This window comes from Bombina bombina, chromosome 5, assembly GCF_027579735.1.
Source record: "Bombina bombina isolate aBomBom1 chromosome 5, aBomBom1.pri, whole genome shotgun sequence".
NCBI classification, from domain to species: domain Eukaryota; kingdom Metazoa; phylum Chordata; class Amphibia; order Anura; family Bombinatoridae; genus Bombina; species Bombina bombina.
This window is the reverse complement of record NC_069503.1, coordinates 158,353,142-158,368,308: the sequence shown is the minus strand read 5'-3', so window position 1 is coordinate 158,368,308 and position 15,167 is coordinate 158,353,142. Positions and strand designations below refer to the sequence as shown.

At 36.9% G+C, this 15,167-nt stretch overlaps 1 protein-coding gene across 2 annotated transcripts in view; it reads left to right on the top strand.

Moving 5' to 3' along the window:
- SEC22C (SEC22 homolog C, vesicle trafficking protein) overlaps positions 1-15,167 on the top strand; it is a 74,960-nt gene that overhangs the window by 49,654 nt on the left and 10,139 nt on the right. For both annotated transcript variants that reach the window (XM_053713747.1, XM_053713748.1), the window contains exon 6: positions 9,967-10,085. In XM_053713747.1, coding sequence (XP_053569722.1) covers positions 9,967-10,085 — 119 coding nt within the window. The remainder of the gene's footprint in view (positions 1-9,966; positions 10,086-15,167) is intronic.

Here is a 15,167-nt window from a genome sequence, read left to right as displayed (position 1 = left end):
AATAAAATAAAAAACTGTAAATCTAAAGAAAACAAATTAAATTAAGGTCAGAGTATAAACTTTAGTTCATTGTTAAAGTTCAACAAACCACATAGACAAAGAAGACCTTATATATTGTTTTGGAGTAAGATACGTTAGGCTGTCAGCATTATAAACCATATATGTTATATAGTGTAAAATCAAATTCCTGTAGGTAGTATACAATTATGCTCACCCTCGTTATCATCCCTTGTTAAGTTATTATTGATATAAGTTCCCCACAATGCAACCATTTGATTGTTTAACTAAATAATATTTCTCCAGGTTCAAAATTGATGTATCCATTTGGATATAGTTGTGACTTCGAGAGATTTCCACCTCCTAACTATGTTATACTAAGCACTGGGTGTTTATTAAAGAACCACATATATGGATCTAACCGGAAGTAAAATCCAATATTTTTGGACAATACCACCTAATGTGGAACATATTTCCCTTTGCCTCTCCTCATCTCCCACATCTCACATTATAAGTGGAGTACATTTTTGCAAGATTATTGTGTTTAACCCAACTATACAATACCTTAGTTTAGTTTCAGTAATTTACTTGAGAAAAATGACAACATTATATTATTGAAAAGATTCTGTATAAGTGATATCTTAATTCAATTCCCTAGTCCAGCTATTCATATATTGTGGAATACAACCGGGTTTCATTTTTTGTAAAATAAGGTAGAATAGTGAGCGTATGTCTTATGCGGTTAATCTATCTACACAATTTTTCAAAGGAAGCCAATGGTTTAAGCAAATGTCATTTATCTGGGTGCCCAGTTATGTATGACTGGCACTGGTACTATAGGGACCACTGTTTGAAAAAACAGACCCCATTCTCCAGTTCCTGTGGTGTATAACGTTTCTCTCCAGTACCCAATTGATAAGCTTACAATTACTCATGGCCTTAATTGCCCTCCTAATATTTCCTAATTGTGGAGGAAATTCCAGATGATCTACTTTTGGTGTTATGGAGATATTCTGAAAGAGATAAGCAGAAAGTCAAGTAATATTTTATCCCAAACTTTCAGTTTCACTTGAAATAAATTTTAAGGCATTACAACAAAAATTATATACCCAAATATGGGCCTGATTACAAGTGGAGCTGTATTTAACGCTTCCGTCGTAACTCTGCTAGAAGATTTTTGAGCGCTTCGGGTAGCGCTCGTATTACAAGTTGAAAGTAAATAGTTTTCGCTCGCGTGCTAAACCGATGTGCGCAAAAAGACGAAGTTAGAATATCGCACTTGCGTCAACTTATTGCTAATAGAAGTTACTGGAGCAAAAAAGTAAAAAAACAACAACACCCTACTCGCATGTAAACCCGATCACATATTCTCAAATGAGTTAACCCAAAATGAAAATATGATTAGTTCACATTCCAATATTCTTCACATGGAAGAATATGTTTTATTTATTCAAAAATACATATTTCTAAATATTTATGATGATATTTTGGTACAATATACATATGTACCTATATATTTATGTGTGTATATGTATGTGTGTATGTATGTATGTGTGTATATATATATATATATATGTGTGTGTATATGTGTATATATATATATATATATATATATTAGGGATGCACCGAAATTTCGGCCACCGAAATTTTCGGCCGAAAATGGGCCTATCCCATTTCGGCCGAAAGAGGGGAAAATCGGCCGAAAATTGCATCTTCTATGTAAAAGTAAATTAACCCTTATGCCCCACGAAATCATCCCATGGCAGACAGATATTTATCCCCCAAAGTGTCCTCCCCCGTGCCTCACCGACCGCTATAACCAGTTGCAAGCTGATCCTAAATTTAGCCCCGTGTGGCTGGGTTATTTCCAGGCCATATTCAAATGAACTACATGCCCCAGAATGCCTCGCGGTTAGAGGGGGTGCGGCACTGTGGGCTGGGCTGTTCACTCCCTGTCTTGAAGCAGAGCAGAGCGGCATGAGAAGGAACTTGCCGTGTCAGGTGACTTTTATGATACTTGCCTGTAGAGCCGTATAGTTACTTGTGGATCCTCCGGTCAGTGAGTGTGTGAAAGGCTAATACGTATATTTACCCGTATCTGGCTCCCTGTCTAACTGTGATTTTATTTGAAAAAGCAGCTCATTGAGTCCTGCAGGATGAGCTGCTTTTTCAAATAAAGTCACGATTAGACAGGGAGCCAGATAAGGGTAAATATATGTATGAGCCTTTCACACATTCACTGACAGGACGATCCGTTACAAGTAACTATATGGCTCTGCAGGCAAGTGTCATAAATTTCACCTGACACGGCAAGATTAGGAGACTTCTGTGTAAACAGAGCGGGCTGCAGCGTGGTGTCATTACAAGCAGCTGTCCCCTCCTCCTCCTTAGAACTGCATAACGAGCTGTTTGCCAGATAAGAGTGAATATAAACATGTAGGAGCCGTTTGCACACTGACAGAACTGTAATTGTTTGGGCTACAATCCACAAGCAGTACACTTGTAATACCATCTCCTGCATTCCTCTGTGTGCCTCAGTCCCATGTCTTAATTCTTAACCCCATGCTGCCTGCTGATTTAGGATTGTGTCAAAATGTTCAAAAGTATGTGTATAATATATATATATATATATATACTGTGTGTGTGTGTATATATATATATATATATATATATATTATATATATATATTATATATTATATATATATATATATATATATATATATATATATATATATATATAATATATATATATATAATATATATATATTATATATATATATATATATATATTATATATATATATATATATATATATATATATATATATATATATATATATATATTATATATATATATATATTATATATATATATATAATAAAAAGTCTTATATTAATAATAACATTATAGAAAAAAACTTTTAAAATAATTTGGTGGAAAAAGTCATTTTCGGTTTCGGTTTCGGTTTTCGGCCAAGGGCATCCTGCATTTTCGGTTTCGGTTTCGGTCTAGAATTTTCATTTCGGTGCATCCCTAATATATATATATATATATATATATATATATATATATATATATATATATATATATATATATATATATATATATATATATATATATGGATAGAAGAAGGGAGGGGCGCACAGAAAAGTCAAATCCTAGTGCAGTATATTATGGAAAGTTCTTATAACACACAAGCTCCGCCCCCGACACAAACACACTCCTTCAGCACAATAAGCGCAAAGGAAGTCAGCGGTTAAGGTTCTGCAGACTATCCTGTTTAGCTTAGTGCTATTGGGAGAAGTGTGTTTTATACTCACTCTTATATATTGTCATTTTAACAACGTTTTCTTTTTTATGTTTGTTTTGCTTTGCTATGTACATAAGTTTTAACGAGTTAACCACACTGGTATGTATACACCAGTAACGTCTGCCTGTGTGTCTTTGTGGACTGTTGATACATGATCTAGCATATCAATAACATTTTGAGTATCATCACATATATCTGCCTGCAACCATATTATTACGCCCACCCCCTCCCTCCCATACCCCATTTTATGAAAAAATACTCAGGAGTAAAAAGGGGATCCAGGAGCGAGTGACAAGGTGCTATTCCTCTGAATAAAAGTGGGATATACCTGCTTTCTAACACCTGTCTGAAAGGGAAAGCAAGCAGAGAAACGGATCACATCTTTCTGACTTCATCTTGGCTATTAACAGCCTCCACGCCATTCCCTTACCTCATAGGATTGAGGTTGAATCAAGTGAGTGTCCATTTGTATACCAGCTTGTGTGTTATAAGAACTTGCCATAATATACTGCACTAGGATTTGGCTTTTCTGTGCGCCCCTCCCTTCTTCTATCCATTCCAGAATCTACTAAGACCTCCTAGAGGACCTTGGTTTTTGACCCCTGGAGAAAGGCTGCAAGAAAACTTCCTTCCATCCTTATCGTAACAAAGAGTGACTTTCTTGTGGTAACCTGTTACCATCTCATAGAGATAAGGACAGTGTTTGCTAACTTTTATATATATAAATGTATGTACCATTGGTTCAATAATTTGGTTATCTATATTACAAGTCTAGTTTAAATACACAGACAACAGATATAGCAGCTACACTGATTACAACGTGCAATTACTGTTTTTCATATTAATAGCGCTGATAGTTCTTGTGTCCCATATATATATATATATATATATATATATATATATATATATATATAGATAGATAGATAGATAGATAGATAGATAGATACAGACAGATATATACAGATATATAGGAATATCTATTTAAAAATACTTAGAACATATTCCCCTATGTGCGGAACATTGAAATGTGAAATATTTACAGCAAATACACAGTATAACACTTTTTTGTTTAGCTAAACAGTTAACCAGAGCTCTGAGGTTGTGCTATCTCGTCGAGCGTTAAAATCAATTGCGCTCAAGCGATCGCGTTCTCTTTCAACTTTGTAATATGAACACTTTGTGTGCCACTCGCAGTCTGGACCTATTTTAGTTATGATTATTATTAAAGGGACATGAAACCCCAAACATTTCTTTTGTGATTCAGACAGAGCATTCAGGCTTAAAAAAAAACTTTCGCATTTACTTCTATTATCAAATTTGCTTTGTTCTCAAGGAATTATTTGTTGAAGCGATACCTAGGTAGGTGTCTGGAGCACTACTTGGCAGTACATAGTGCTGCCATCTAGTGCTCTTGCAAATGGATATCATACTTGCAAAACTGTTGCCATAGAGTGCTCCAGACACGTGCACGCTCCTGAACTGTTTACAACAAAAGATACAAAAAGAACGGAAAATTCACAATAGAAGTAAATTAGAAAGTTGTTTAAAATTGCTGCTCTATCTGAGTCATGAAAGAAAAAAAATGGTTTAATGTCCCTTCAAATCAGTTAATGATTATCTGTGAAAATATTGCTAGCTGATATTTCTGCATATTTGGACTCACCATCTCCCTAGCTTGTTCTTTGGTGGGTCACCACCTGGAAGATCACTTAGTAAATAAAATATAAGATTTATGTGTTCTTGGTTTGAGTTTTTATTTCCCTCAAATAACCTCTGTCTCAGCTTTATTATTAAGATTTCTTTATTTCCTTCCATAAGGCAGGGAGAGTCCACTACTTCATTCCTTACTGTTGGGAAATACAACACCTGGCCACCACGAGGAGGAAAAGACACCCCAGCCAGAGGCTTAAATATCCCTCTCACTTCCCCTATCCCCCAGTCATTCTTTGCCTTTTGTCACTATAGGAGGTGGCAGAGAAGTGTCAAAAGATTTGGATAGTCCTGTATGGGTATGTTCCCTTCAAGAAAGGACTGGAGTTATAAGTAATCATGTCAACCTCTCAGTGAGAGTATTGATGAAAGTTAGAGTCTGGAGATGCGGGGAAAGTTTTTCTGCGAACCCATCCAGACTGTCGCCTAACAGCTCCTGAGCAATCAGTGTTGACGAGTTTCACTGCTTGTTGTTACACACTCAAGTCCATGTCAGAGCATCACTGCAAGACTGTTACACTTGAGAGGCTGTGCCTGCTCCACAGCATGGATCCTGGAGGGTAAGACTGTTTTATATATACACGTTTTCTATACAGGGTCACAGTGTGGCTCCTTTATGCCTCAATAGGATCAAGGGTTAATATCTCCTTTAGGGAGATTATTTGAACAGCTAGGGGTTAGTTATAACTGCTTTAATGTGAGAGTATTTGGGCTCATAGACTGTGTGCTTTTGGCTTGGAAGAAACAGGTTTCACTTTCGTTTTTGAGTGTTGCGCAGCTCATAAAAGCTTAGTGCCCTTTTCATAGCAGGGGAAGTCCTGTCCTACGCACCACGTGACCGGGTGCAGTCTTTTAATTTTCCTATGATCCTGCTGTGGACATCACTCCTAAGGAGAGTGTTTTCACTGTTGGCTGTCTGGGTCTCGGAGGTGGTGAGTGCCCCAACCATTGGGATAGTAAAGGTGCCGTTTTTTTTAATAAAAGCGTTTTTTGTTTGTCCTTCTGTGGATATATATACTTAGCTATGAAGGACTCTGATACTACATTAGAAGATTCCACTCCTTCTGTATTGATTAATAATTCCAGTTTATATTGTGAGGAGGTTGTGGTTTGCCCACCTCAACTTTGTTCCATTTGCCTAAGCTTTGTTCTAAAGTCTAAGAAGGGATACTAGCCTGCTAATACTCATAGCGCTATAAGCCCCTCTGAGCCGTCTACCTCTCAGGAATGTCTTGCATGTCTTGCCCTCCAGGCTTCCTTGAGACCCTCAGTGGCCCAGTGTATTAAGATGATCCGTGCCAAAAAGCCACAAGGGCTGTGGACTCATTAGGAGTCCTCCCTTCCGATAAATATATTGGAACTCCGGGCAATCTTCAATGCCTTGAAGGCTTGGCCACTTCTGGGTTCGTCCCAGTTTATCAGATTTCAATCAGACAATATAACCTCGGTTGCCTACATCAACCATCAGGGGGGAACGAGAAGTCCCTTGGCGATGAGAGAAGTATCTCAGATACTAGAGTGGGCGAAGACTCACAGATGTACACTGTCAGCTATCCACATTCCGTGTGTGGACAACTAGGAAGCGGACTTCCTCAGCAGGCAATCCTTTCACCCAGGGAAATGGTCTCTCCACCTCGAGGTGTTTGCAGAGATATACAGCGAGTGGGGGATGCCGGAGATAGATCTAATGGCATCCCGCCTCAGTACTAAGCTACCCAGGTACGGGTCGAGGCCGAGGAATCCTCAGGCGGAACTGATAGATGCCTTATCAGTACCATGGAGATTCAGACTCTTATATATTTTTCCTCCATTACCGCTTCTCCCTCGTGTGGTAACTCGCATCAAGCAGGAGCGAGCATCAGTGATTCTGATTGCTCCATTGTGGCCATGAAGGACGTGGTTTGCGAATCTGGTGGGGATGTCATCTCCTCAGTGGAGGTTACCTTGTCCCAGAGATCTGCTGATACAGGGTCCCTTCGTTCATCAAAATCTAGATTCTCTGAGGCTGACTGCGTGGAGATTGAACGCTTAGTCTTAGCCAAGAGAGGGTTTTCTGAGAGTGTTATCAACACTCTGGTTCAAGCTCGTAAGACAGTTACTCGTCGTATCTACCATAAAGTGTGGAGGACTTACTTGTACTGGTGTGAAGAGCATGGCTTTTCCTGGCATAAGGTTAAGGTTGCCAGGATGGACTGGAGAAGGGTCTATCTGCTAGTTCCCTGAAGGGACAGATATCGGCCCTGTCGGTGTTACTGCAGAATAGATTGGCTGAGCTTCCGGATGTGCAGTCCTTTGTTAAGGCTCTGACTAGGATCAGACCTGTGTTTAGATCTGGGGCTCCACCTTGGAGTCTCAATCTTGTTCTTAGTGTTTTACAGCAGGCTCCGTTTGAGCCTATGCATACTGTTGACATTAAATTGTTATCTTGGAAGGTTCTTTTTTTTGTTGGCTATTACCTCTGTGAGCAGAGTTCCTGAGATTTCTGCTTTGCAATGTGACCCCCCTTATCTGGTTTTCCATTCTGATAAGGCGGTTTTACGTACTAAATTAGGGTTCCTCCCTAAGGTGGTGTCGGATTGTAACATTTATCAAGAAATTGTTGTTCCTTCCTTGTGTCCTAATCCTTCTTCAGCGAAGGAACGTTTGCTTCTCAATCTAGATGTGGTTCGTGCCTTGAAGTTCTATCTTCAGGCTACTAAGGAATTCAGAGAATCTTTCTCTTTGTTTGTCATCTATACGGGGACACGTAAGGGGCAGAAGGCTACTACGACTTCCCTATCTTTCTGGTTGAGGAGTGTCATCCGCTTAGCTTATGAGACAGCGGGGAGAGGATAACGGCTCATTCCAGTAGAGCAGTGGCTTCCTCCTGGGCTTTTAAGAATGAAGCCTCTATGGATCAGATTTGTAAGGCGGATACCTGGTCCTCCTTACACACTTTTTGTTTGATGTGTTTGCTTTGGCTGAAGCAGCTTTCAGGAGAAAAGTTTTGCAGGCTGTGGTGCCCTCAGAATAGGGTCTGGCTCTTTTTAGTCCGTCCTGTTATTCCTTCAGTGTCCTCTGGAGCTTGGGTATAGTTTTCCCAACAGTAAGGAATTAAGTCGTGAACTCTCCCTGCCTTATGGAAGGAAAACATAATTTTTGCTTACCAGATAAATTCCATTCCTTCCTGGCAGGGAGAGTCCACGACCCTGTCAGTAATTAATTTTTTATTGGGTGGCCCCCTTTTTATATTATTTCTTTTGGCACTTTTATACCCTGATGTTTCTCCTACTTTTCCTTGCTCCCTCGGCAGAATGACTGAGGGATAGGGGAAGTGGGAGTGTTATTTAAGCCTTTGGCTGGGGTGTCTTTGCCTTTTCCTGGTGGCCAGGTGTTGTATTTCCCATCAGTAAGGAATGAAGTTGTGGATTCTCCCTGCCAGGCAGTAAAGGAATTTATCTGGTAAGCATAAATTATGTTTTTTTTCCAGGAGTATTTGGGTTCTCTTTGTGCAAACATTTAAGTCCCCTCTATTTTATTGAGGTTGGTATTAAGTGGTTGTCTACTCTGCTTCATAGCGTAAGCTTTAAGTCTCAACTATCCCCCAATTACCGCTTTATGATTGTCCCATAATATTCTTATGCCATACACAGAATCAGTGTTTATGGTAAAGTATTCCAATTTCGATGTCTCATGAATCCTCCAAACACCAAACATATGTTTTAGTTGGTATTATTGGTTGGCCAGGATATGTGGCAACTGATAACAGAATGATCTGGCCATGTTCTTTGGGTACAGTTGTCTGAATTGCTAGAGACATCCATTATTATCCATCCTTACGTATCTTTCATGAGGGCAAGAGAAAATGCGTAATCTCTTTCCTCAGGAGCCTTCAAACAATGTGCACCAACAAATCTCAGAGGCTTTTTTTACCTTTTTAACAATTTGTCAAGGACCTATTATTGAAGTTTTATATTAAAATACCCACAGAGTATCAATGAGCCTTTGGAAATATATAATATATTATCTGTAAGAATTTATCCTTATTTACGTTAGGAGAGTATTCATTTACTACAGAGATAGGTCTATTATACAATAAGTCAACATAAGAAGAAATCTACACGTCTTGACTCTGCACTTAATGAGAAATTTAAATGGAGTATTTAATTTAATTAGATACCTACAGCACCGTTTTTACTAGAGTTAGAGCCTTACAAGTAGTTTAATTTGAGAGGTTTTAGGATCTCTTCCCTTTATGTGTAAGAACACTATGTCCCCACATTTTTAACATACTTTAAGTCTATATTTCTTTCATATTTGTAGATAAAAATACTGTTTGATTTATTTCTTTGTGTCATACACCTATAGCCTATATAGGGGGCAGTAAAACTTGTGGACTAATTTAACCTGTATATATAACAAATTTAAAGGCAACTTTTAAGTGATGGTAAATCCAAGCGTTAAAAAAAGATTTACCATCACTAAAAATAAAGTGGACTTTAAGTGATCACTTAGTAAAAAATGGGTGCTAAACTTACCCTTTCTGTGCCGCAGCTCCTCGCTTAAGTCAGCGCTTCCAGCCACCCACGGCACAGCCCTCTTTACCAATGAGTGATTGTAAATCCTAGTGTTTTTTCAAACACTCAGATTTACTATCACTTTAAGGTTACGTTAAACATTATTGTAAATACAAATCCTTTTAACCAAGTTTAAAGGTAAACTCTCTTTCTTCACACCAGTGACATAATTCCCAGTTAAGAACCGTGATACCTTATCAAAGTAATTTTAATTGAAAACTTGTCCAATATTTGTTTATATCTCTTTGTAAACTGTATATTAATATAACATTTATATAACTGTATGCAACTGCAATGCTATGCAAGAAACGGTTTATTCACCTTGTTTAATTGTCAGAGTGTGAGTGAGCGCGCAGAATGACCAGAATGTCATTTTCTTTTAATTGTATGAAGCCCCTAATTACAGAATGACACCTGTAACGGCGCTCGGCATCCTGTCTCTGACTCTCAACATCATGTGCAGCGCTCTGAGCCTCATACGTGGTGTGCACTTAGCAGAGAACTCGTTTCAGGTAAGTCTCGATTTATAAACTATGGTATAGTCTCATGCTTTATACATTTGGCAATATTTAGCTTCTGTTAGCAGCATACAGTGGTAGGCAAATGCAACAGCGCCACCTAATGATGATGTTCCTGCAGTGTGTAAATCACTTTGTAAAAATTGTCTTAGCAAGATATCAACAGGAACAGGACACAAGTGTGAAAGTTCTGCTTCAATTCTATTTCCATCTGTGTCTCTCTCATATGGCATGGTCTTCAATTTTTCTGCAGTTTTGGAAAAAACTGTAAACATGTATACTCCATCAACAGGCAGTGATGTAGCTGCCTCCCTGCATATATGTATGTATGCATGTGTGTATTTGCACACACACACAGATACCCAGATACAATATATATATATATATATATATATATATATATATATATGCTGATGAAGGGGATAATAGCCCCGAAGACGTTACATTAAAGTGTTTTCATCGTTTGAAAAAGACCTTCGAGTGCAATCTTTTCATTGGATTATAGTGGCATATCATTGCACCCTGGCAGATATCCTCAGATGGGACGGGCTGCAGAGTGGTTTTATATATATATATATATATATATATATATATATATATATATATATATATATATATATATATATATATATATATATATATATATATATATATATAAGCTTTGTTTTGTTTTGTTATGTATTTTATCACAAATCTTTGTCATTGTATACCCCTGTCACTGTACCCAGCGCTAAAGAATTTGGCGGCGCTATACAAATGAATGATAATAATAAATATATATATATACTGTTTGTGTATGTATGTACAGTATGTGTGTTCTTTCACTCATGGTTAGTGTTTGACTGAAGCCATTTATTTTCAATCAACTATGTTTATTCTTTTTAAATCCAATGACAACAGAAACTACCCAAATGACCCTGATCAAAAGTTTACATACCCTGGTGATTTTGGCCTGATAACATGCACACAAGTTGACACAAAGGGGTTTGAATGGCTATTAAAGGTAACCATCCGCACCTGTGATCTGTTTGCTTGTAATTAATGTGTGTGTATAAAAGGTCAATGAGTTTCTGGACTCCTGACAGACCCTTGCATCTTTCATCCAGTGCTGCACTGACGTTTCTGGATTCTGAGTCATGGGGAAAGAAAAATAATTGTCAAAGGATCTTGGGAAAAAGGTAGTTGAACTGTATAAAACAGGAAAGGGATATAAAAAGATATCCAAGGAATTGAGAATGCAAATCAGCAGTGTTCAAACTCTAATCAAGAAGTGGAAAATGAGGCATTTTGTTTTATAACATACTCTGCATTCATCTTGCCATCAATTTGGACCAAATTTCCTGTGCCTTTGTAGCTCACACATCCCCAAAACATCAGCGATCCACCTCCGTGTTTCACAGTAGGAATGGTGTACCTTTCATCATAGGCCTTGTTGACTCCTCTCCAAATGTAGCGTTTATGGTTGTGGCCAAAAAGCTAAATTTTGGTCTCAAATGACTTTGTGCCAGAAGGTTTGAGGCTTGTCTCTGTGCTGCATATTGTAAGCGGGATACTTTGTGGCATTTGCGTAGTGTTGACTTTCTTCTGGCGACTCGACCATGCAGCCCATCTTTCTTCAAGTGCCTCCTTATTGTGCATATTGAAACAGCCACACCACATGTCCTGTATTTCACCTGAAGTCATTTGTGAGTTTGTCTTTGCATCCCGAACAATTTTCCTGGCATTTGTGGCTGAAATTTTAGTTGGTCTACCTGACCGTGGTTTGGTTTCAACAGAACCCCTCATTTTCCACTTCTTTATTAGAGTTTGAACACTGCTGATTTGCATTCTCAATTCCTTAGATATATTTTTATATCCCTTTCCTGTTTTATACAGTTCAACTACCTTTTCCCGCTGATCCTTTGACAATTCTTTTGCTTTACCCATGACTCAGAGTCCAGAATCGTCAGTGCAGCACTGGATGAAAGATGCAAGGGTCTGTCAGGAGTCCAGAAACTCATTGACCTTTTATACACACACACACTAATTACAAGCAAACAGATCACAGGTGAGGATGGTTACCTTTAATAGCCATTCAAACCCCTTTGTGTCAACTTGTGTGCATGTTATCAGGCAAGAATCACCAGGGTATGTAAACTTTTGATCAGGGTCATTTGGGTAGTTTTTGTTGTCATTATGATTAAAAAGAGTAAACATAGTTGATATATAATATATGGCTTCAGCCAAACACTAACCATGAGTGGCCAAGAAATCATAAATTCTGCCAGGTGTGTGTATATATATATATAGAGAGAGAGAATATATATATATATATAGTGTGTGTGTGTATGTATGTGTATATATGTATATATATATATATATATATATATATATATATATATATACACACAAACAGGGGTCAAGTCGGGCGAGAACGCATGGGAACGGAGTTCCTGCACTATTTTTGAACAGAAACGCTACAGTAAACACTGCTGCTACTGGTGGGAGGAGCTGAAGCACAGTCTGGTTAGAGGGATAGTGAGATTCTCTAGTAATAATCAGTAGTAACACTTCATACAATACACTAAATGCAAGCCTGTCAGCGGTCCTGCTGTGTGATCACCTTGCATTGTGTGGAATATAAGGTGCTTAAATTTCTGTCTGGCTTGCTCTGGGGTTATTTAGCTCCCCTTAGCAGAAATAGGACTATTGCATCTTAAGTGGATGAGACTCTTTGACAGAGGAGGAGTCTCACGCCCAACGTGTATAGATTATATACATATAAATACAGTGTGTGTGTGTATATATATATATATATATATATATATATATATATATATATATATATATATATATATATATATATATATAAAGCAATATTAATTGTGAGGAGGGGTGGAAGTCTTGGTGAGTTCCCACTCTTTTTTTTGTAGGACTTGACTCCTGTATGTATATATATATGTGTGTATATATATATATATATATATATATACTGTGTGTATGTATGTACAGTGTGTGTGTGTGTATATTTGTGTGTGTGTATATATATATATATATATATATATATATATATATATATATATATATATATATATATATATACCGGTACCGTATATTTTTGCATAGTATAAGGCAAAGTGCACTCCAGTGTAACCGCCTTGGGTGCTATATCAAAAATACAATAGCATCTAAACATGAAGCACTCCAAAGGTCTTGTATACTGATCACCTTTATTGTTTGCATATATTCAGTCTAGTTTATTTTGTGATTTGTTCATTATCTTTTGATTTGTTGTTTTGTAGTCCATTACACGTTGCCATGGATGATGACGTCACTCGTTCTGGGAGGCGCATCTACCGTGGAGAGCGTGGACACATTTGTTTGGTGGTGGTAAGTTTTTGTAACTTTATAAGTCTGAGGACGGGCTATTTATGCCCGAAAATGTTCACAATAAAGGTGATCAGTATACAAGACCTTTGGAGTGCTTCATGTTTAGATGCTATATATATATATATATATATATATATATATATATATATATATATATATATATATATATATATATATATATATATATATATATATAGTGTGTGTCTGTATGTATGTACAGTATATGTGTGTGTATGTATGTATATATATATATATATATATGTATATATATATGTATGTATGTATTTGCACACACACAGATACCCAGGTGCACACTGAGTTTCTAATTGAGTTTCATGTCCCTTTTAAGCATTTTTCTTTCCAAAGCTCTCAGTTATGAAATGTGAATGTTTTCTCTTATTATTCAGACTGCACATACAGTTTCCTGTTTAGTTATTTTATGAAATTTACTTTGTTCTTTTGATATTCTTCATTGAAGAGAATACCTTGGTAGGTAGAATCTACGTGTCTGGAGAGCTATACGGTTTTAGTTTTGCAATAATGTTCTAGGGCACTAGATGGCAGCAGTGTTCACAATGTGTTATATTGTTAAAAGGAAATCAATCACATTTTTCTTTCTTTCATGATTTAGAAGCATGTGAATTTAAACAACATTCCAGTTTGCTACTTTTACCTAAATTGTTTTGTTGACTTTGTTGAAAAGGATACCTGGATAGGCTTAGTAGCTGATGATTAGTGGCTGCACATATATGTCATATGTTATTGGCTCACTCAGTGTGTTCAGCTAGCTCCCAGTAGTGGATTACTGCTTCTTCAATAAAGGATACAAAAAGAATGAAGCAAATTAGTTAATAAAAGCAAATTGGATAGTTGTTTTAAACTGCATGCTCCCTCTGATGCATTAAAGAAAAAGTTTTGGTTTCACGTCCCTTTAAAAACATTCTTGCAAAACTGCTGCCAGACATGAGCATGCTCCTGAGTCTACCTACCTGTTTGTTAAGAAAGGATACCAAGAGAACTAAATAAATAAATGTGATTTGAAATCTTTTATATCTTTGCTCTAAGTTAAAACACACAACCTACTGGTCCTAATATGGATTTGCTTGTTTACATCTTTGTTAAAATAAAATATTTTATTACAGTAACATTTGAATGTACATAGATTATAATAATGAAATCTTGCTGTCAACTAAAATGTATTACTGATTTACTTATACATACTCTTTTTGTTTTTGCTTGTAAGAAAATAATTGTTCATGTAATGATTGCTTTGGTCTTGCATGGATAGTTGGTCCTTTGATTTCTTTAGTCTAACAGGGTGTCTTTTTATTTTACTTAAAGGGACAATCAACACTTTGAGAATTTAATATAAAATACTTAATTGTAAATAATAAAACTACTTTGCAATATATTTTCATCATTTATTTTGTACCCTTTCCTGTAAGTTAAGTCTAAAATTTGTGTATTTTCCAGTCTTGAAAACGGAAAGAGCCCATGAGAAACTGCACATGCCTAACCCTGCCACATCTCTCTTGTTTGATGCCAAACAATGGAGAACTAATGTGTTCTAAATTTTCATCAATAATTACGCAACTGACATTTGCAAAACATGTCCGATTTTGGTAACCATGTTTTTAACTTTAGCACAGTAAAGCTGCTTTTAAGATTCATATATTAGCGCACTGCTTTTTTTTCCCCAATTAATCT